At 37.0% G+C, this 24,180-nt stretch overlaps 1 protein-coding gene across 2 annotated transcripts; it reads left to right on the forward strand.

Moving 5' to 3' along the window:
* Nucleotides 1–1,329: 1,329 nt before the first annotated feature.
* LOC104447313 (calmodulin-binding protein 60 D) lies at nt 1,330–12,741 on the forward strand. 2 transcript variants are annotated; one of them, XM_039312500.1, is made up of 14 exons: nt 1,330–1,524; nt 1,931–2,003; nt 2,442–2,494; nt 2,949–3,009; nt 4,112–4,164; nt 4,628–4,697; nt 6,314–6,360; nt 6,790–7,283; nt 7,585–7,745; nt 7,822–8,025; nt 8,927–9,158; nt 10,119–10,232; nt 11,429–11,595; nt 12,498–12,741. In XM_039312500.1, exons 1-13 carry the CDS (start codon nt 1,448–1,450, stop codon nt 11,587–11,589), a joined length of 1,800 nt encoding a protein of 599 aa, XP_039168434.1. In that variant the 5' UTR covers nt 1,330–1,447; the 3' UTR covers nt 11,590–11,595; nt 12,498–12,741. The 2 variants fall into 2 exon arrangements, with proteins under 2 accessions (XP_039168434.1, XP_039168435.1); XM_039312501.1 differs by having other exon boundaries at nt 4,634–4,697.
* The last annotated feature ends 11,439 nt before the right edge of the window (nt 12,742–24,180 follow it).

Consider the following 24,180-nt stretch of genomic DNA (forward strand, 5'->3'; position numbering starts at 1 on the left):
CTTAATAGATAACTACAACACACGTTCCTTAGTGTTATAATTTATACGTTAAAGCCACATCAGATTAGAAACGATTAATTGAAATTTTACGTCACTTGTTCAAAAGCTGCACTAAGATGATAATTAATACTTGAGCATGTGACCCATCGATTAGAAAGCAGGTATTGGATTATATGTTGTTGGTTATGAGGTATAACCTCATCATAAAAGAGGAGTTGAAACTCCCATAGAGACGTTCGTGGCTTAGCTGTTTGATTTACAATAAGGCAGATTCCATAGATACATTCCTTATTTTAACATGTTATAACTTTGTTTTTCTTACTCAATGCTAACCAATACTCTCTATCAGATTATCTTTATGATCGGATGAGGATCCAAATAAAACTTTTTAAGGACGTGGGTCTGAGGAGATTTACCTTGAACGTTGAAGGCAAAAATAGCCAGGCAAAAGCGGGAAAAAGAAAAAGTAGAAAGAAAGGGTGCGTTTATTAATGTTTATGTTCAAAAATTATTAGGGGGAATAGAAATAGAAAAAAAATTATTTACATTCAGGGAACAATTTTTACTAAAAACGCGTTTGGTAAACTTGTTCGAAAATAAAAAATTAATAGAAACACATTTGGTAAATTTGTATTCTTTTTTTTGTTTCTTTTAATTTTTAATATTTTTATTTTATTTTCCTTTTTCTTTCTTGTTTTTTCCTTCTTTTGGCCGGTCGCCGACCTCGCCATGGTCGGCGGCCGACCGATGAGGGCGGCGGCCTCGCCCGGCCACGATGAGGCTCGCATAGGTGGGTGGGCGAGGCTCGCCTCGCCGGTGTCGGCGACCCTCAGGCAAGGTCACCGGCCCTCGACGGCGGGCCGCCCGCCATGACCGAGGCTAGTGATTGGCCAAAGAAAAAGAAGAAGAAAAAGTGTTTCTTGTGTTTTTGTTCTTTCGATTCTTCAAAAGTATTTACGGAACAAAAAAATAATTTTTTTTTGTTTTATTTCTGTTCTAATTTTATTCCCAGAACAAATATATATATATATATATATATATATATATATATATATATTGAACAAAAACACAAACAAACGTGTTTCAATCTTTTTTTTTTTTTGTTCTTGAAAATAAAATAAAAAAACAGAAAATCTATTCATGAAAAAAAAAAAAACATAAACATGCAGGCCCAAAAAGTACATGCAGTCCACAAGGGGCAAATCAGTAAAGTTAGAAAAATAAAAAATAAACATTTCTAAAGCCGGCCACAGTTCCCGGAAAGGTCGGTTGCTTTTCTCGGAAAATTATGTCCCCTCCTCCAGACATTACAAAAGAAACCCACTCAATGATTACAAACGCTTTCCTTTGAGATCGACTTCGTTGATTAACTGTTTACCGTCTCATTCGTTTCTCCAGAAACCAAACAATCCCAAACTTCAGACACTTCATTACTTCTTGTTAAGCGATGCAGAAGAGAGCTTCGGCTTCCACTTCTTCGGGCCAAGCAAGTCTACTGAAGAGGCCACGCTTGGCTCCAATTGAGTAAGTTCACTCTTAACTTTTCGATGCTTGATTAGTTGTTGCTGATCATGTCAGTTTTAGCATTAATTGAGGGAGATTCAATGAAGAGTTCTCGAGTTGAAGATTCTTGAAATGAGAAATATGGCGAAGCCTGCGTTGAAGTATAACGCTGATTAGCTTTTGCCTCATGTAGTTCTAAGTCGCTCACGTTCAGTTTTTGGTTTGGGAGTTTGTGCTGTGGCTTTAATGAAAGAATTAAAGACCTCAAATGTTGTCGTCTCAAATCTGTTATGCACATTCGTGTCGGCAATCGCATTACTTCCTCCTTATTAAAATTGACTTAAGTAAGCTGTTAGCGTTTTACTTTGCTGTCCTATTTGCTAAATTATCCTATCTTGATTGTACTTTTGTGCTGACGTTCACACAGTCAAGTATGGTCCCTGTGTGAGAGGAATCTTGAGCCAAGGAGCTTTTTCACGGAGGAGGATGTCCGCAGAGTGGTAAGATGAGTAAAATAACCAATTTGGACATACAAAATATAGTCTTTATTTTATTTCAAATGCTGTTCTCTTTGATTAGAAGCGGTTTGGATGCATTGCTGGCCAACGAGTCAGTTTCCAGGTCGAAACCCGCATGAGAAATTTCTGCAAGATGTACAGAGAAATATTGTTTGAGTGGTAAAATGACCTGCTCACTGTTCTAGGCTTTCCCTGTAAAGCACTTCCACTAGGAACATGGTTGAGGCTTTTTATGCTGTTTTGGACAGTATGAAACACAAAAAGATAAGAACTTTCAATCATGTGCAGTGGACATTATTGTCTCCTTGAATCTTGGATTATGTGGTCAACGACAATTTGCACATCAAACCGGTGATGTGGAAACTTGAATGTGATGAATATGTGACAGATGATTTGTTGCCTTTGCTCTTTGCTGGACAGGTAAGAGAAGAGCTGGAGCATGCTAAATCTCACTCAGCTGAATATTGTCAAAGGTGAATATATTTCTTTTGGTTTGTCAGCATTAGCGTGTCTGCATCAATTGATTCCTCTGGTAGAATTTTCATGTGTATTGTCCTGCCAACTTAAAATATCTTCAAATATGATATGCCATCAATTCATGATTCTGTTTGGCAAAGTATAATACCTGCACATACATTTTTTTTTTTTTTTTGCTAATGGTGCATTTGGAGATAGCTGCTAATGAACATTACTTGCTTCTGTTATCAATGCATTGGATAAATATGTATTCCAGCTTTACATTGACTTTTCTGTGTCACCTTAGATTAAGGGAATGCATTTGATGAGTCTGGTATCCATCTTTTTATACTGTAATTAGGTCTGACATTTGTACTAGTAACCAGAATGTTACATATGGATATTTGTCTATCTGTTACAAAAAAGTCCACAAGACAGCAATTGTTCATGGTGTCAATTTTCATGGTGTAGTTGCACTGGGAATGCTCCTGAAGATATAGTGCGCTCATTTGAGAATGCTGTTCAGAAACTGGTAAGATAAACAGAGTTTATAAAATTTCCACTTTGTCTCTGACTTATCTCCATCAACACTTTGGATATGAGTTGCTTATCTGCAGGTCATGAAGTGATTGAATGAACTTATTGATTAACAAAGTCCGTTACTAGCTAATTGATTTATGCTGACTGTTTGAACAGCATTTATTGAGCATGGAATTTGCACAGTTTCTTTTTTATAAAGTAAATACTCATTTTATTGGTCTACCTGTGTAAAATAAAAACAGGGGAAAGATCAGCCTATTATCCCATACAAGTCCATTACAGCATATTGTCCTGCCCATACAACTGACATCGAGGTGCCAAACTTTTCTATCGATGTGAACTCTTAGGAAAGATCAGCCTATTATCCTTAGGGTAACTTTTATTTTTCTAGTGAAGGCCCTTCCACTTGGCACCGTCATATCAATAAGGCCGACTTGCTTGCCTGGTTGATGGGGAGAAAAAGATTCGTTTTGAACAGATTGTTATAATAAGAAAGCCTTGTATCTTGAAAGTAATTCAGCAAGTTGACTTTGAATCTACTGACACCACACACCAAATGACAACATGACATCATACTCTCCCCACGAACAGCAAAATACTACCTAGAATAACAAGTTGCAAGCTCACAACCATGCCACCAGATAACAGTGACGTTAGTCAACATGAACTTGCCTTTTTTCACACAAACACTCAACATCCGCAGTAAGTGTCTTATTGTCTTCCCTAATCATAGCGTCTAAAGAGACATTTACAGAGAAAAACAGCTGCATCAAGGACACCACAAGCTTGAGGGGATACATTTTCATGCTTCACTTAGTTCTTCTCTCTCCAGTGATAATAAATTGCTGCATTTCAGGCTAATTTCTTCATTAATACCTACAAACTATTCACCTTCATGTTCGGCAAGGCCCAAGTAAATTCATCTTCCGTCAATTGCAGATCTATGACATGAGAGTAGCTGTAGAACTTGTTCCCAAAATTCGGTTTCTGGATTCACGCTTAAATAACATGTGCATTCGAGATTCATCATGTTGTCTGCAACGAATATGTGACAGATGATTCTTGCAACTCTTCGCTATCTTTTTGCTGGGCAGGTTAGAGAAGAGCTGGAGCGTGCCAAATCTCACTGCGCTGAATATTGTCAAAGGTGAATATATATTTCATTTTGTCAATTGTCGGTATCTTATCTGCATCAACTGATTCCTCTAGTAGAATTTCCATGTGTATTGTCTTGCCAACTAGAAACATTATCGAGTATCATATGCCATCAATCCACAATTCTGTTCGTCACAGTGTAATAGCCGCACATACCTTTTTTTGCTAATCATCGAAAGGACTGTGCATTTGGAGATAGATGCTAATCAAGTTCACTTGCTTCTGTCATCAATGTAATGGATAAATATGTATGCCAGCTTTATGTTGACTTTTATATGTCATCTTAGATTAGGGGAATGTGTTTGATTAGTCTGGTATGTATCTTTCTGTACTGTGATTAGATCTGACATTCATTTGTACTAGTAACTAAATAGCTATGTATGGCAATTTGTCTGTTTGTTATGAATGAGTCCACAAGACAGCAGTCGTTCACAGTGTCAATTGTCATGGTGTAGTTGCAGTGGGAATGCTCTCAAAGATATATTGCAACAGATAGGCTTAATGAAGATTGCTGTTCAGAAATTGGTAAGATAAGCAGAGCTTATAATATTTGTAGTTTGTCTCAGACATATCTCCATCAACACTACTGATATGAGTTGTTTATCTGCTTGTCATGAAGTGATCAAATGAACTTATCGACCAACAAGTGTGTTGCAAGCTAATTGATTTATGCTGACTGTTTGAACAGCATTCATTGAGCATGGACTTTGCACAATTCCTTTTTTCTTATTATCAGTAAACATTCATTTTATTGCACAACCTGTGGAAAGAAACGCATGGGAGGACTACATCCTATGCAAGTCCATTTATGCTAGGTCCACATATAGAGCTGACATCAAGGTGCCAAACATTCTTGTTGATGTGAACTCTTGGGGAAGATCAGCTGTTATCCCTAGAGTAACTTTTATCCATTGAGTGATGACCCTTCCACTTGGCACTGTTGAATCCCTAAGGCCAACTTTTGTCCCTGCTCAGTGTGAAGGATTTGAACAACCTGTTAGAATAAAGAAGACTTATACTTTGAAATATTTTTTATCAATTAGATTTCAAATCTAATGACACCACACACCAGATGACAACATGACAACATAGTCTTCTGCATCTATGCTACCAGTACCAACAGCAAAATACTACCCGGAAAAACAAGATGCAAACTCTAAAACCATGCCACCAGATTACAGCAAAGTTAGCCAACAAGAGCTCACCATTTTCTCCACAAACACTTCACATCAGCAGTAAGTGTCTTATTTCCTTCCTAAATCATAGCTTCTAAAGAGACTTTAACAGGAAAAAAAAACAAATGCATCAAGGTCACGACAAGCTAGAGGGTATTTTCATGCTTCTTTAAATTCCTCTCTCTCCAGAGATAACAAATTGTTGCTTTCCAAGTAAATTCATGCTTCCAATCACTTGCAGATCTAGGAATTGAGAGTAGCTGTAAAACTTGTTCCCAAAATCTGCTTTGAGAATACACACTTAAAGAACAAGTGCATATGAGATTTTTCTTGTTGAGGGCATAGCACACAAGTGCTATCAATGTCAGACCAAGTTTTCACCCTGTCCAATGTGTGCAACCTATTGTGAATGACCAGCCAAGGTTTTTTTTTTTTTTTTTTTTTTTTGGGGGTGTAAGATTATGACTGGCCAAGTTAGAAAGCCATATTTGGGCACATGAGGCTTAAACTATACAAGCCTAAGCCAAGTAACTTTGTTCATATATTTCCTCACTAGCTTCCAAGCCTCCTTTACAGATAAAGAGCCACTAGATTATCCAGTATATTTTACTTTGTCTGTGGAGCCAAAGTTTGGAGCAATCAATTCACACAAAGCCTTCTGAGTTTCAAGCAGATCATCAATACTTGCAGGAGGCCATCTCCTTTCTTTCACCTCAATAATATCCACAACTGTGAGGATATAAAAGTGCTTAGGATTCTTCCTATTAGCTATATATACAACTGCTGTTTGGTAAACACTGATTGGAAATGTGCCTGAAGAACTTGCTCAATAAGGTGTTCGATAAGTTGTTTTCAAGAAGGAAGTTTTCTTCCTTTCGATGGAATGGATTGGTTTTGTATCCCTTCTGCTTCATTTTTTTTTATGTCTCCAACTTTGGCAACTCTCCTCTTGGTGGTTTTGAACAGACAGAAACAGTGGAGCTTGCAAATAATCAGTCTCCCCACCTTGGAAGGTATGAGTGTACTTTCCCTGTGATGCTGGCTTTCTGTGTAGATTGATTGGTTATGCATTATTGATTATTTTGGGCAACAATGGTCCAACTTACCACTAACACCCCAAAGCAGGCAGTCAGAGTTCAGTGAAAGTCAGGCCAGAATGTCTAGGTTATGCGCCAAATTGTCGATGCTCCAATTTAGAAAATAATCATCCATAGCTTGAGAGAAATGTGACATTTTATTTTGTTTTGTTTTATTTTTATTTTTTTAAAATTGCATTGTTATACTCTCTGAGACAATGCGTCTATTTTCCTTGTAGTTTCCCTGGCAGTAAGACTTGTCCAAGGAGATGTTTGGTAGTTTGTCTCTTTGTGTCATTACTTTTCCAATTTTCTGCTTCTATACCTGCTCCTATTTCTAATGGTTGATTTCCGGAGAGAATGCAGGGTTAATGCTAAATCTATGGGAAAGAATGATGTAAGAAACTTACGGCTTCAACTTCAAACCAAACTGCCCGGTCCTCTATTTACCGGAAAGAAACTAGAAGGAGAGGGGGGTGCTCGCATTTCTGTTGCCTTGATTGATGCGAACACAGGGGATGTTGTTACATCAGGCCCGGAATCCTCCATGAAGTTGGACGTTGTCGTGCTTGAAGGTGACTTCAACAAAGATGATGGTGATGACTGGGCTCAACAAGAGTTTGAGAACTACATGGTTAAAGAACGTGAACGAAAGGGACCACTTTTGATAGGAGATCTCCTAGTGCCGCTCAAGGGAGGTGTTGGAGAGCTGGGAGAACTGATATTTACTGACAATTCCAGCTGGAATAGGAGTAAAAGATTCAGGATAGGGCTTAAGGTGGCATCGGGTTATTGTGTGAATACACGAATCCGAGAAGCCAAAACAGATGCCTTTCGTGTCAAGGAACATAGAGGAGAAGGTAAGTCTTTCTTAGTCCTTTACAGTACATATAAACCATGTCCTTCCTTTATGACTGACCGTAAACATGGTTTCGGACATCCTTTCTTCAATTTTTTAATTGAGAGGTTTATTTCATACAAACCTTTACATCTCCAAACAAAATTCTGATAAATAAAAAATGATGGTTTTCTTTGTTATTGGCTAATGCTGACACTTTGGATCAGTTTTAGGAGAGAGTCTGCATGCCTACAGAAGTTTGCTTCTGCTCATCAATCTAATGGTGACTGGAACCTTATTGTTTATTTTCTGTCCATTTACAGCATCCAAGAAACATAATTTACCTGCATTTGACGATGAGGTCTGGAGGTTGAAGATGATTGCCAAGGATGGGAAATATCACCAAAAACTGAATGAAGCTGGAATACATAAAGTGGGGGACTTTCTACTGCAATTGTTTACGGACCCCATGAAACTGAAAGAGGTAGGCACTTCGATAATGATTCTCAATTAGGGATTGACTGCCAAGAATATAATTCTTGTGTGTTCACTCATCATAGATTCTTGGGATGAGCTTAAATTCAACAAACTGGGATACCCTTGAAAATCATGCAAAGAGTTGCAAAACAAATTGGAAACTTTATTTGTACTATCCTGATGGTGTGAGAAAGCCTGGTGCTGTCTTCAACACTGATCGTGAACTGATCGGCCTAACTAAAGATAGGATATATTGTGCTTCTCATCGACTTTCTGCCGATGAAAAGGTAAGTAACTAGGAGTCCGTACTAAGCTTTGCCAAGCTAGTTCATGCCCTATGCACTATCGCTTAATTCATGTAATTTTTCTTGATGTTTGCTCATAGCTGTGTGGCTTAATAGGTCTTAGAATTAGTCAGAAATATGGAAACTTGAAACGAGGAGTTGGTTGGACATCTAGATGCTTTTGTTTTTTTTTTCATCAGTAAAAGTAGTATAAAGTTCCTGCAGAGATAATAAAAAGAAAATCTAGATGCTTTGTCTATATCCATAGTTGAAACTTTTATTAATAGATTGATTTTGGGCTTTCACTTATTGCAATGCGAAGTTGAGTATAGTGACCTTGTGTATCTAAGTGGCCCTCTGGACTCCGCAGTTAAAATTATACAAAAAAGCATGAGTAACTTAGAGAGTACTTTCAGTGGTTGATTCGGTGTCATCCATGAAAATCTGAGGCACTTGTCATGGTATTGTCATTTGAACAATTAACACATTTACATTGCAACTATTACTTTCCAAGATATGAAGATTTTAATTACTTGCACAATACAAGTTGATGCGTGATTTATTTCTTCATTGGTCCTTTCTTGATCAACTTTGCATATTTACCCTGAGGACCCTTGCCTTGATTGTACTCTCCATTACATCTTTCGACCACCTGACCTTTATGTGGTGGAGAACTGGGCGGCGATAGGCATAAAGTGAATTGAGGTTCATTCAAAGTTTCTTTTGTTCTTCTTTCTTGGTGCTGCACTTACGTACTTACTCTTAGTACAAGTTCATCCATTGGAATGCAACATCACTTGCCAAAAAAAGATATTGCTGCTTGAAGTCAGAGTATGCACCTTCAATAGGGGAGATGTAATTCCATTAGTCTAGCTTGAGTGATATACGAGGGTTTTTCTTCCAGGAACATGGAGATACAATTGTGAAAGAGGCCTTTGATAACTGGAATGATGTTATGGAGTTCAATGGAGAAACCTTTTCTTGTTCAGTGCAGAGGAAAAGCTCAAGCTCTTTTTCATCTCAAGTCTTACAAGTTGAAAATTTTTCCCTTGTTCAATGTAAATTGACTCCACAAATCTGTGCCACTCCAGTTGGTCCGGAAGCTTCTCTGGCAAATGTGGGCTCTGCTGCTGAATGTATGTGCTCTAAAACACAAAACTATCTCTCCCTTTAAGCACTAAACTATAGTCCATAAGCTACAATTGTTGCAAAATGAGCTTCATTCAATATACTCTATCCATTTGACTGTACATGTATGAATTTATGTACATGTTTTGTCCAAGCAATTAAAAAGCAACTAAAAATTAGTTGAAAACATGTGCCTGTTTGAGTGAGTGATTGGGGGAGGTGGAGGGCAGATTTCCATAATTCCTTCTTCTAAAAACTGAATTTTGTTCCATGGATGGTAAATAAGTAATGTCGATTGTTAATTTTATTATTGATGTACAATAGTTGACCAGTAATTTATTAGTCTGGTCAACTATTGTAAGTTAATGAATAGCACAATTGTACCATCCACATACCCAATAGTAGAGTACCACTTATTTTTAATTTTTACAAGTGCTTAACTCTTTCCCTGTTCTCACCCTTCATCACCAAAAGCACCCTTTATGGGACCACAACCACCATCTGCCACATCAGGAGTGCATTTGGCAGCTTAGGATCACTCTATTCTCATACAGATTTCTAAGTTTTTGACTCATTCACCATGTTTTGGTACTTTCAAGTTGAGATGCTTTTTGTTGCTTTCATCAAATTCTGTGAACTTGATGTCCATGATTTCCTTATTGGTCTTTTGACCACTAACTTTGTGTCTTTCTACCTTGTTTGATCTGTCTGAGAAAAAGACAGGAACATATTCAACACATCTACTGAGTGCCTTTGATATCTATACAAGTTCAACCTGAGTTCTTTGAGTCACATAAGGTGTAAGATAAGCGTGATAAAGTGACTGGTTGAGGAAGTAGTATTTTGGTCTATGCAGATAGATTGGTGGAAAAGGCCTATGAGAATTGGAATGATGTTAGACAGTTCGATGATGAGCCCTCATCACGTTTGATGTTGTAGGAGATCTCATGTTCTTTTTCTATCTGAAGTTCTAGGTGATCAACAATGCTGCCATCCAGTTCACGACAATATGCTTCTGCCGAGATTGGCCAGTCAAGTTGCTTTGGTAGTACCTCCTGAAAGTTCAGCATCGATAGTGGAAGGTATGTTCTCTAACTGCCCAAGAGGAAAAGAAAAAGTTGCTCATAATCACACACTAGCCGAGATGTCCCCACTTCTTTTGTGGTTTTAGATTATCAAAGTGAAACGATGCAGCCAAAACTTTTCACAGTATTAAACACTGTTGGAGGGAAATATGCAGGCTTCCAATAATTTGGGTTTGGAGGTGATTAAAATCAACTGTTCCATAAGTAGCATTGAGTCTGATAAGAATATGCTGAAATATTTTACAGAGGAGGAGCATTGTTATCTATTCTCCTTTCTAATAAAGCACCTGATTGCAATGTCCTAATTATTGGTTCTTGTGATGGGTTTTGGGACCTAAATTTATCTAGTTGAACTGTTCTTAAGAATTGCAACATTCCACTGGAAATTCCCTCTGCCCCTACTGTACTCTAACTTGGTAGTTTCCACTGCCTGTCCAGGGTTGAGCCCTGTGATACATTAATGGGAGAAAAATCCCTGGATAATCCCTTTATCTTACGTCCTTCTTTACTCACTCGAAAAGGGTCAAATTGTCTGAACCCTTCTATGGTCTCCGTTGATCCTACAACTGGGAGACTTGCTTCTCCTGGCTTGCCCACATTCGTGGTGTGCATTGATGGTAAAATCATATTCCATCACGCTTCTGAGAGTGCTTAAAGGTTGTCACATCTACACTCCCCTGTGTGAGGTATATATGGAAAACACGCTGTGTCCTTTTAACCTAATTGATCTTTTGAAAACCATTAAGACTTGTAAAACAATGGGCCGCTTGGTCACTCACAGAGCAAGCTCACTTGAATATCTGCAAGTATATTACTTTCTGTATATTCCTCCCTTTATGTAGAGTAGGACATCCAGCACATATTTGTGATTCATAAGATGCTCAATGTTGCTTTACATTGTGTAAGTGGTGAACAATCACTGTACATAAACAAAATAAAAGAACGAAGAAAAGGATGTGTTTGCTTGCGTTGTTACCACATCATAGTAAGTAGAACATATCAAGAAGTGCCCATTTTTGAGTTCTTTAATTGTTCATATCCATTTGTATATGAGACAAAATGCTGATTGTTTTAATGTTTTCTCTCTCTCTGTCTCTATCTATCTCTATCTGTCTCTCTCTGTCTCTCTCTATCTATCTCTATCTGTCTCTCTCTATCGCTCTCTCTCTCTCTCTCTCTCTCTCTTCACATAGTGGCATTGCTGCTGCTCGATTGCCAACAGAATCACAAAGTCTCAATTCCCCAAATGCCACGCCGAAGCAAATTATTGACAGTTCAAACCAAGTGGAGCCTTCAACAGATGAAAATATACAGCCGTTCGGACCACTGCATGAGTCAACACCAAACTTCCTAGATTTCAGTACGTTGATTTTCTCCCTGTAATGTCGATTACTTCGCAGTAGGGTATTGTTTTGTCCTGTCTTGTGGAAATATTGAGAAGAAAGTTTGGCACTTCTATAATGAAATATGCAGAATTAATATTTGCCATGATGATGAATGTGGTGTGGGTATAACTTGCTGGAACGAGAGTAGAATGTCATCACCTCTATGGCTTTGATTTGGGTCATGATCCTTTTTCACTGGACAGATTCATGCTTGTGAACAGAAGAGTAGGAATTGTATCAGCTCATTTCTTCTCAATAAGGAAAGCAGTTTTGTTCTTTTTCTTTCTTTGTTTTGCCAAGAAATGGACAGAGCAACCATAGAGAGAGTGCCGATAGAAACACAACACCCCACAACTCCGGAATGGTCAAATTAGCATTAGGAGCCCGCTAATGAGTTTATAAGATGGATATTTTTGTGATATCTGCTGTGATCAGTCCCATTTGGGAACAAGTAAATGTGAGCCTGCCTCAAATGAAACGCTAAATCATATGGCATCTCCAATATGATACTCAACTTAATTTTGTCATACTAAATAAGCTCTTATGAGGTGTTTGATTGGGTCTAGTCAATTTACAACTATTATTACTGCATACCAAGAGAGTTATATAGGTGTTTGGTAAGATTTTATCTCCAATTATCTCTCTCCAGCAGCTGCATTATCTCATTAATAAAACTTATCTGATGATAAGAACTGATTCATGGGTAATTATCAAGGCGTGTTATACATACTAACTTCTGGGAAAACCTGTGATGGACATTGTGATGGCCTCATTAGTAGCATGAGATTTGCGAATGTTCATCTACGGTCCAAAGAAATTACCAAACATAGTGTTTGAAGTATTGTCATATGCTGATATTATCTGTACTCCTCTTTAGATTTTGGAGATGACGTGATATGTTGGCTACCATGAGGTGATTGAGGGCTTAAATCTTCTGGCTACTCACCAAGCACTGCTTGCTCCTGGACAAATTCCCTGGATTCAACGTTCAGGGCATTGGCTAAGTAGATTTCTTATTAATCTCAATAATGTGAGTTGAACCATGTTTAGTGCATCAGAAACTTGTGAGTTATTGGATGAAATGATGACTTATATTTCAATTAATTGAAGTATTAGCACTATGCCATTTGGTATCCTCAATTTTAATGCAAACATCCAGGTACAGCCCGTTCTATATTTGTTTGTCTTTCTAGTTCTTTAACTGGTTTTACTAGATTACTGTCGTCGTAGATGGGATGATTTCCGTGCACCTGCTGCGAGGGAGAAATCCAACCTATGTGGCTTGCAGGATCCAAATATAAGTAAGGTAGTAGACCATCATACAGCAAAACACAAACCGAAAATATATATATATTGATAGAAGATGTTAGCAAAATCAGTGGTAAAAAAGAGAATTAAAAATCATTCACCTATAAATATAGTCACTAATTTACCAGAAACAATGTGCACGAAATCAAATTAAGGTAATCAATTAGATGTAGAGGCGTGGCTTCTTTTAGAGGGATTATTGAGCTGAATTTGAAATTTTCCTTTTACTTACAAAGAAATCAACGAGACCTCTTTAATAAAAATATCAAGTTCTTTTTCGATGAAGGTAATAAAAATATCAAGTTCTTCAAGTAAAAGGTTAAGGACGTAGTTCGAAAAAACTTTAAAGAAGAGCTTGTTTGTAAGTTTTCATATACAGAACATGTTTCAATTATTACAAAAATTAAAATTCCAATGAATGTAAGTGTCGATTTCACGTCCTTTCATGTTCACTGGGCCTAATCTTCTTGGACTTCTTGTGTATGGAAACCTGTCTGGGGGAACCGCCTCTAGATATTTTGCAAAACATGCAAAATCAATACTATTATGACAAAATTCAGAATGTTCTCAGACTTGTGCGTATTAGAAATATTTACACTTCTATGGTACGCGTACTGTACAATACAACTTTACAACATAGAGTTGTAACCAGTATAAAAGCATTATATATAATTTTGCGGCGCTTCGGTCGTAATCAAATTTAAATTATCCAATTGTACAATCAGCTGAGTAGTTAGAAATCTGGTTCAAAGGGAGCGAGATTTCTAGCAAATTTGAGTTTAACTTTTAATCTTGCATTTTGATAACTATAGTATCAAGTAATAACAACTCAATCAATCGATCGACTAAGAGAAACAAAAAACCGAGATATTAATGAAAATGTAATATTCAATCAAAATGTAATAATAATAATAATAATAATAATAATAATAATAATAATAATAATAATAATAATAATAGGATCGTGTATGTGTGAAAAATGAAAAACTTGAACTTAAAATTTAATAAAAAGGAAGCATTGATTTTTTTTTTTTTTTCTTAAAGGAAAATGTAGAATGTCTTAAGAGTTAACTAAGGTTCGACCAAAAAAAAAAAACTAGGGGACGACTCAACTATGTTTTTTTTTTGTCAGTCCGACTCAACTATGTTTGGCAAGATCGGATCACCAGTAATTATTTTGGGTCCCGCTAAGCTACCGGCGCCGTTATTATGAGGGAATGACGAAGGATTTTCCACCGCTTGTTTTTCTACCTTGCAACAGGCAACTGGAACTGAGGGTGCACTCGTTGGCAATTAAAATTCACCAATATTACTTCCACCCTTTTATGATTTTGTGAAAGACAAAAAAAAAAAAAAACATATAATTCCTCACTGCGGATATAGATCCTTAGGGAAAAGAAGCTAATCAAATTTTGGTGCATAATTGAATTTGCATTTAAACAGGCGTTTATTGAAATGGTTTTATAGTCATAACTCAAATGACACATTGACAGGAAAATTAGTACGATAAAAATAGATTTTTGTTTTTTTGTTTATCCCAATCCGACTAAAAAAGTTACTGAGCATGGATTGGAATGGGACTAGCATAAGTACCTCCTAAGGGGATTACCATAAGTCTCTTACATCAGTAATGTTTGATTTCCAATTACAAAGGGTCAGCAATGGCTCAAGGCTGACAAGGCTATAATCGCAATTTGAAGAATAGAAAAATAAATAACTAATGAAATACTTATCAAAGTAGCATATTTTCAATTGAAAAATTATTAAGGTTATGGTGTGTGAGGTAGGTCCTAACTCCAAAATTTTTAAACTTCGATAAAATTTCTGAAATTACAATAGGCAACAAACAATTAGGAGATTTTACAAAAAAACAAACAATTAGGAGATAATGGCCCATCAGCCTCCCGTAGCCTATACTATTAACTTATTTATTCTTTTAAAGAACTTTTCATGGCACTTTTTGCTTCATCTTTGATGAAGTGGCATGCCACATAATACTCAAGCATATATCAATTACTCCACCTTTCACCCAGCCTTAAGACCTACCTTAACACTTTTTATTTCATGTAGATTTCTAGATAATTACGCTTCTTGAAATATAAAGAGAATGTTTAGCAAATTCCTATCATTTCTAGCAATTAAAAAACCATTTGCATTCCTGAAAATTACGTTAGAACTTTAGCTGAAGAAAACTTTTTTTTTTTTTTTGGGTCCATTTTAGGAAGCTTCAACCTTCTCTCCAAATAGACTCATGAAGCGGAAAAATCAGATCCGGCCCCCAAAGTAAAATAAGTGAAAAAATCAGCTGTTGAGAAAACATTCCTAAATGATTTTGATGACTAACGAAACTTTGATTCTGATATAAAACATTTTTAGAATTGTGGTTCATAGCTGTATCTTCGAACCTTTGGAAGGAGACTCCAAGGACCTGGCCAACAGCCTTGATGTTGTCAAGTACCCAAAAGGAGACATCCTCCTCACTGTTTACCTCAAAACGATTCAACAATGGAACTAATAAAAAGAGGATCTTGCCTCATCAACCCCCATCAGCACGAAGACCAATTAATCTCCATCCGCATCCAATTCAAACTCCTCCAAAGGCTGCCCCCTTCTTTTGCTCTCACCCCCTGAGAAGACGTCACCAGAAGCGGCCTCCATGGGACCACAATCACCATCCGCACCATCAGGAGTGCAGTTAGCAACTTAGGAGCATTCTATGCTCATACAGAGTTCTAAGTTTTTGACTCATTCACCACGTTATGGTACTTTCAGGTGGAGATGCTTTTTGTTGATTTCATCAAAGTCTGTGGACTTGATGTCCATGATTTCCTTATTGGTATTTGACCACTAACTTTGCATCTTCCTACCTAGGATCTGTCTGAGAAAAAAAATGGAACATATTAGACACATCTTCTAGTGCCTTTGATATCCATACAAGTCCAGCTTGAATTCTTTGAGTCACCTAAGGTGCAAGATGAAGCGACTGGTTGAGGAAGTAGTAATTTTCAAGTCTTCCAGGTCTACGCAGATAGATTGGTGAAAAAGGCCTATGAGAATTGAAATGACGTTATACAGTACGATGCCGAGGCTTCTTCACGTTCCATGTCGGAGAAGATCTCACCTAGTTTTTCATGTGAAGTAGTTGGAGATCAACAATGCCTCCATCCAGTTCACAACAATATTCCTACACCAAGATTGGGCAGTCATGTTGGTTTGAAAGTGCCTCCTAGAACTTCAGCATCCACAGTGGATGGTATGTTAATTGGCTACGAGGAAAAGAAAAAGTTGCCTATAATTAAACACTAGTTGCAATGTAGCCACTTCTTTTGTGGTTTTAGATTATCAAAGTGATACGTTGCAACTAAAACCTTTCACAGTACCATACACCTTTGGGAGGGAAATATGCAGGCTTCACATGATATGGGTTTGGAGGTGGTCAATATCAACCGTTCTATGAGTAGCATATGACTCAGTCAAGAATATGCTTAATTATTTTACAGAGGAGAAGCATTGGTGTTTATTCTCACTTCTCATGAGGCATGTGACAGCAATGTCCTAATTATTGGTTCTTCGGACGAGCTTGGAGGTGGTCAATATCAACTGTTCCATCAGTAGCATACAACTCAGTGAAGAATATTGTTAATTATTTTGCAGGGAAGGAGCATTGGTGTTTATTCTCACTTCTCATGGAGCATGCGACTGCAATGTCCTAATCATTGGTTCTTCAGATGGGTTTTGAGACCTAAATCTATTTAGTCGAACTGACTATGTAGATCACAACATTAGGAATTTATGGGCTCCATGTTGATCCCGCACCTAGGAGACTTGCTTTTCCTGGCTTGCCATACGTCTATTATGGGCTTCATCAATGGGATACTAAGGGCGTGCATGTTTTTATTTCTGGAATCTGTTTATGAACAGATTTTTTGTTTTTTTGTTAGGGAACAAAACAAGAACAAAAACGCGTTTGGTTGCGTTTCTATTCTTTTTTTTGTTTTTTTGTTCCCGGAACACAAAAAGAACAGAAATGAGAAACAAAAAAAAAAAATTCTTTCTTATTCTAGAAACGATTTTGAAGAAACACTTCTTCTTCTCTCTCTTCTCTTTTCTTCTTCTTTTCTTCTTCTTTTTTTCTTTGGTCGGTTGCCGGCCTCGCCATGACCGGCGACCGTTGTCGAGGGCGGTGACGCCGTCAAGGGTCGGCGACCTCGCCGGCGTCGCTGGGGCGGCGAGCCTCGCCGTGGTGGGCGAGGGCCCGGGCCGAAAAAAAGAAAAATGCAAAAGAAAGCAAAAAATGAAATAAAATTAAAAAATTAAAAAAATTAAAAGAAACAAAAAAAGAATAAAATTTACCAAACGTGTTTTATTCATTTTTTATTAGAACAAATTTATCAAACGCGTCTTTCGATCAAAAATTATTTCTCGGAATAAAAACATTTTTTTCTATTTACGTTCGCGAAACGATTTTGAATAGTAAAGCGTTACCAAACGCGTCCAATTTTTTTTTTATTCTCTATCTCTCTCCAAAAATCAGTGGTACCCGCGCTGATCGATTGCCAGGACTATCAGATAATCCTTGTTCCCAAAATGCCATGTCGAACCAAGCTAGTGATATATTGGTCCACATCGAGCCTTTAGCAGGTACAGAAGCAATTGGACAACTGGACGGGTCACTGTCAAGCTTCCCAGCTTTTGGTACGTTGAATTTTCTCCTCAGATTTCTTCGTCGTATGGTTTTGCTTATCCTGTCTTGTGGAAAATTCGAGAATAAAATCTGTGACTTTCTTCTTCTTTTTTTTGTGACCCAGGGAACCCCCGCCGCCGTGGCGGGAGTAAACCCTGGGAGGGAGTAGAGTCATCACCACCCTTACTCCCCGGGTAAGTCAGCACGACGCAGCCGAGATTCGAACGCTGGATCTTTTGCGAGAGGAACAAGCACTTGAGCCAACTGCGCCGCAGCGCTGGGTGGTATAAAATCCGTGACTTTTATACTGAAAAATATTCAGAATTAGTAGGCGCGTTTGTTTGTATTTCTGTTAAAAAAGTGTTCAATAGAAATAGAAAAAACTATTCTATTTTGGGAACAATTTTTTACTAGAAAGACACGTTTGGTAAATTTATTCCGGAAATAAAAAATGAATAGAAACACGTTTAGTAAATTTATATTCTTTTTTGTTTCTTTTAATTGTTTAATATTTTTATTTTATTTTTCCTTTCTTTTTCTTTTTCTTTTTTTTTCTTCTTTTGGTCGCCGGCCATGCCGAGGCGATGACGGTCGACGGGGGCCGTAGCCTCACCGGGCACAGCGAGGCTCGCCGACCACCGCGAGGCCAAGCCTCACCGTGGTTGGGCGAACTCGGGCTCGCCCAGATCCGATGAGGCCGAGCGTTGCCGGCCCCGAGCGAGGCTCGGCCTCGCCGGATCTAGGTGAGCTTGGCCTCTCCCAAATCTGGCGAGGCCGAGCATCGTCGGAGTAGGTGAGGCTTGGCCTCGGCCTCGCCGGGGCCGATGACACTCTGGCGAGGTCGCCGGCCATGGCCAAGGCCAATGACCGGCCAAAGAAAAAGAAGAAGAAAAGAAAGGAGAGAGAATTTTTATTCTTCAAAAGTGTTTCGGAACAAAAAATAACTTTTTTTGTTTCTTATTTCCGTTCAATTTTGTTCGGGAACAAAAAACAGATTTTGAACAAAAATGCAAACAAACGCGTTTCTACTCTTTTTTGTTCCCGGGAACAAAAAAACAAAATTTTTGTTCATAAATAAGAAAAAGAACATAAACATGCACTCCCAGTATTTGCCGTGACGATGAATGTGGTGTGGCTATGCTTGCTGGAACAAAAGTAGATTGCTATTACATCTGCGGCTTTGGTTTTGCGTCGTGATCCTTCTTCATCAGACAGATTCGTGCTTGTGTAATGAAGAGTAGGACTTGCATCGGCTCATTTCTTCTCATTAAGGAACGGAGTTTTGTTCTTTTTCTTTTATTTTTTCTGCCAAAAAATGAACAAAGATCAACCATAGAGAGATTGCCAAAAAAAATCGACACCTGACAATTCCGGAATAGTCAAATTTGCATTAGGAACTCATTTAATGAGTTTAAAAGAGGGATATTTTTGTGATGCCGGCCATGATCAGTCCTGTTATACCGGCCATGATCAGTCCTGTTTGGGAACTAAACAAGCAAATGTGAAGCTGGCTCAATTGAAAGGCTAAATCATTTGGCATCTCAAGTAAGACACTTTGACTCAATTTTGTCACACTGGTAAGCTCTTTTTAGGGGTTTGATTGGGTCTAGTCCACTTACCAACTGTAGTAACTGCATAAAAAGAGAGTTATATTGGTGCTTTCTAAGATATTGCTTCTGATCATCTCTCTGGAGCAATTGCATTATCTAATTAATAAGACTTATTTGATGATAAGGACTAATCAACATGTAATTATCGTGGCAAATTATGCACAGCATCTTCTCAACCTACATTGGACATAGTGATGGCCTCATTAGTAGCGTGACATTTGACGAATATTCATCTATGGTTCCAGAGAAACTAGTAACCATGATATTTGAAGTGTGGTTACATTATGATATTATATGTATTGCTTTTCAGATACTGAAGATGTCGAGATTTATTGGGAATAATTAATATGGAATTGAATCTTGTGGCTATTGATCAAGGACTACTTGCCCCGACAACCTTTTCGGATTTGACGTTTAGGGCATTGGCCGCAAAGACTTCCTACTTATCTTAATAATTTGAGTTGAGTCATGTTTCTTGTGAGTTCCTAAATCGAAGTATGAAAAATATGCCGGAGACTTAGATTTATGATGTTGCGACGTTTCGCCCATAATCAAATATAAATTATCTGATTGTGCAGCCGGGGAAATAGTTAGAAATTTGGCTTATTGGGAGCGAGATTTAAGTAATAACAATTTAATTAATTAATTGATAATGCTAAAGAAAATTCAAGGTATTCATAAAAAAATTAATTAAATATTAAGATGGTGTATTCACGAGAAACTTTAACCTAGAATTTGATGATGTATTTCTAAAGGAAATGTTAAAGATAAGGGATAAGTGCACTAGAAGTATTAAAATTTGTCACGAAAATGCAAGTGAGTCCTCCTTTAAAAAGTGCAAGTAAGTCCCACAATTTATCAAGAAAATGCAATTGAGTCTAAAAACTTTCAAAGAGTGCAATCGAGTTTTAAAACTTATTATGAAAATACAATTAGGTTCTAAAACTTTCAAAAAGTATTATCAACAAAATGACTTGATTTAATCAATTTGACAAGTTTAAGATTTAAATATACTTTTAAAAGTTTTCAGATTCAATTGTATTTTGGGATAAGTGCTTCTGAAGTCCTAAAACTTATCATGAAAATGCAATTGAGTCCTAAAACTTGTAAAAAGTGCAATTAAGTCATAAAACTTATCAAATTGTTTCGATCGAGTCCTAAAGTTAACGCCATCGACTTTTTAATGAAAAATGCTGACATGGCATTTAAAATTAATTTGTAATTTCCATGTGGCTTTTTAATTATTTTTTATTTAAATTAGATTTAAAAATTAGAAAATAAAAGTCAAAATTTATTTAAAAAATAAAACAATTCAAAAAAAAAATTGGCAGCCATCGCCCATTGCCGACCTTGGGTGAGGGTGGCCAGCCCCAAGTGAGGGCCGACTGACCCTCGCCCGAGCTCGGGCGAGGGTGCCCAAATCGGGCACATCGGCCCCTCCAACGATGGGATGGGTGGTGGGGAGGAGCCATTGATTTTGTTTTCTTTTTTTTTTTTTTTAAAACAATTTTTAAAAAATAAATTTTAACTTTTCTTTTAGTTTTTAAATTAATTTTTAAATGAATAAAAAATAATTAAAAATCCACGTGGAAAATAAAAAAATTATTTAAAAAGCCACATCAGCATGTTTAACGGAAAATGCTAATGGAGTTAACTTTAGAACTCGATTGAAACACTAAATTACACTTTTTGCAAGTTTTAGGACTTAATTGCATTTTTTCGATAAGTTTTAGGACTTCGCAGCACTTATCCCTTGTATTTTTGTGACAAGTTTTTGAACTTTCAATATACTTATCCATAAAGATAAATCAAAAGCACGAAAAGTCCAATGTCACATAAGGTAACAAGACCCGACACAAGCTTGGAGCTCGCAAAAAGCCAACATTGAGCTTGAGCTTTGATGATTTAGCTTCAACTACCTTGCTTATGTAAACATGACAATGTCCAGCAACTATCAAAAGGGAAATAGTTTTCTTGAATTTAAGTTTTAGTAGGAAAACCTTTTTTCCATTGACTCATTTTTTGTGTTATGGAATTAGTAATTTTAGTTCACATTCTTAGTTACTATAGGAGTAAGGCCACTGATAACTAGGGATGTGCAAAAGAATCAAGAATCACCCAAACCGGACCGAACTAGATCGGAACTAGCAATTCCTATAGGGGCCAATCCGGTTCCCGGTTCCCGGTTCCAATTTAGTAGAACCGGTGAGTATTAGTTTGGTTCCTGATTCTAGACATGAAATCACCCATCCACCCAACTAGACCAAATCGGATCGGTATATATGTTTTAAAAATAAATTCCATAACAATTATTTAATTATTTTGTAGTATTTCGACTAAATATAAATGTCATATATGTATATTTGTACTTATTAAATATTATTGACTAATTTTGTCTATTGCGTGTATAATAGGACTAATCCCTTACTCTCTTTTTTTTCATTTTAATAATCAATTTACTTGCTTTCTCAATCGAAACAAAACAAACAAAAAGGATGGAGAAGACTATTTGGAGATGTTTATAAATGTTGTGGTAGGTCATCGTGATACGAAATTAAGAGCCAAATATAAGGCCAAACAAGTTTTGGTGCTCTAAAATAGAAACTAGGTTCAACTTGATATTGATGAATGCAAGGGACTCGGGAACCAGATCGGACTAGTGGTCAAGTTCCCAGATGAATCCATGAAACTAATAGATGATTTTTTATTTTAATTTTTCGGAAGCGATCCTTAATGAGTGGTTTCTAATTTTAATATGGGAACCGTCTATCTGGACCATGCTGACCCTTACTAATAACTTCCCTCTCTTTCGGTCACCCTTTCCTCCTCTTTCTCCAATGGCAAACCCTCCAGATAACTCAATCAATTTACTTAATGTAATGGTGTCTTTCCACCATCGGGGCCACGGCTCCTCGATCGAGGTCTGCAAGATAACAAAAATTTCTCCAACTTCTTCCACGCGGTGCATGTGAATTGCTGCTTTAATCATTGCTAGTACGAAATTTTTGGGAGGCAGCTTATTCTCAAACAAGACCCACGCGCTTTTGGGCTTGGTCAAAAGAATTCCTCCAACTACAATAAATCATGCATGTAACATTTCCCAGAACCTTCCTATGATCCACAACCCTTTCTCATGTGTCGACCCAGCGTCCTCCACCATTCGAGTGACGTGAAAGATTATGGACGGAATTCCTCCGAGCGAAAATGAGGACTCATACGGAAATTATGTTTCTACTTATTACCAACACGACTGACTTAAGTGAAACGTTAGAAGTAGGAAAAGAAAAAACAAGATCAAAGTTTAGAGACAAAATGAAATGTTAAATAGGACATGAAGATATTGACACTCGACTATGACAAAATCCTGCAATTATTAGTGGTGGTAAGCACGAGACATATGCTTGATTTAATTATTAATTATCGAGCACCTAATTCCTTTTACTTAAACTTGATGATAAAGACTTTAATAGAAGGACACAAAGATAAGGGAAACAGTCACAGAGAGAGAGAGAGAGAGAGAGAGAGAGAGCGGTTATCACATGAATTACTAATTTCTTCATTAAATGGAATGCGAAAGAACCAATGGAAGAATCAACATACAGTGTACTGAAGGCAATTTTCTATGATCACTTACTGTCATTATTGATGATGGATCATTTTAATAAATTTTAATCATGATAATTTATGAAATGGTGATGAGATCAGCACTTGGGGATTATAGTGAATAAAGTCATGTATCATCTAGTGGAATGTCATTTTTGCAACATTTTCAGTATTTGCTTTTAACTTGCACGAGAAATAATCTCACTTGGTCACTTGGCCATGTATAGCGTAGTCAATGGAAATAATAATAATAATAATAATAATAATAATAATAATAATAATAATAATAATAATAATAATAATAATAATAATAATAATAATAATAATAATAATAATAATAATAACAACAATAAAATTTATAGCTTGCTTTAAAGATTTTTGTTCAAGTAATCAAAATATAATCTAAGATTGAAAGTTCCTATGAGAATGATACATAATCATCTCTTTGCAAAAATCGTTTTGACATCATCAATTTGATGAAGAGCCATATTAATTAGCCTCTGATATTCCTTGAACCGATTTGTAGTACATACGTTTTCTTAATAGATAACCACAACACACATTATTTCACCGTTATAATTTATGAGTTACAGCTACGTTGGATTAGAAGCGATTATTTGAAATATTATGTCGCTTGTTCAAAAGCTGCGCCTAGATGATAATTGATATTGGAGCATGTGACCATTGAAGATTTACCGTGAATATTTAATAGGCAAATGTAGAAAAAAGAAAAAGTACATGCAGCTTCATAACTCATAAGGTTACGGGGGCAAATTAGCAAAGTTGGAGGGAAGAAAAAGGAAAAATTTAACCGACATAAATCGTATTCTGGGAGGAAGCTTATTTCCAAACGCTTTTGAGCTTTTAAACATGGTGGCCGACATAGATCCTCCAACTACATTGAAGCATGCATGCAGGTAACATTTCCCAGAACCTTCCTATGATCCTCAACCACCATTCCTCATCTATTGGAGTAACTTGAAAGATTATGGACGGAATTCCCCCGAACGAAAATGAGACCTCATATGGCAATTACATTTGTAATTTTTCCAATACGGCTTACTTATAGTGAAACGTTAGAAGTAGAAAAAAAAATGACCAAAGTTATGGCGATTATTTTTAGGAAAAACCGTAAAACAAATGAAGCATAAATTTCTTCATCAAATGGAATGCGAACGAGCCAAGAAAAGAATTATATATGGTGTGCTGTCCGTAACAAGTCGACTGAAGGCATTTTTCCAGGCCCGCTTGCACCGTTTAGAAGCTGTGCGATTAACTGGAATTTTATGGTGCGTGCACAAAAGCTACACCTAGGTGATAATCGATATTCGAGCATGTGACCCATTGATTAAAGA

This window comes from Eucalyptus grandis, chromosome 5, assembly GCF_016545825.1.
Source record: "Eucalyptus grandis isolate ANBG69807.140 chromosome 5, ASM1654582v1, whole genome shotgun sequence".
Taxonomy (NCBI): domain Eukaryota; kingdom Viridiplantae; phylum Streptophyta; class Magnoliopsida; order Myrtales; family Myrtaceae; genus Eucalyptus; species Eucalyptus grandis.

What these genes read in the sequence shown, in the direction of transcription:
- LOC104447313 (XM_039312500.1), top strand. Translation starts at nt 1,448, where the DNA reads ATGCAGAAGAGAGCTTCGGCTTCCACTTCTTCGGGCCAAGCAAGTCTA. An exon ending in CAAGGAACATAGAGGAGAAG is followed by an intron (nt 7,284 to 7,584) that starts GTAAGTCTTTCT and finishes GTCCATTTACAG; the next exon opens with CATCCAAGAAACATAATTTA. An exon ending in TGTGGGCTCTGCTGCTGAAT is followed by an intron (nt 9,159 to 10,118) that starts GTATGTGCTCTA and finishes TTCTATCTGAAG; the next exon opens with TTCTAGGTGATCAACAATGC.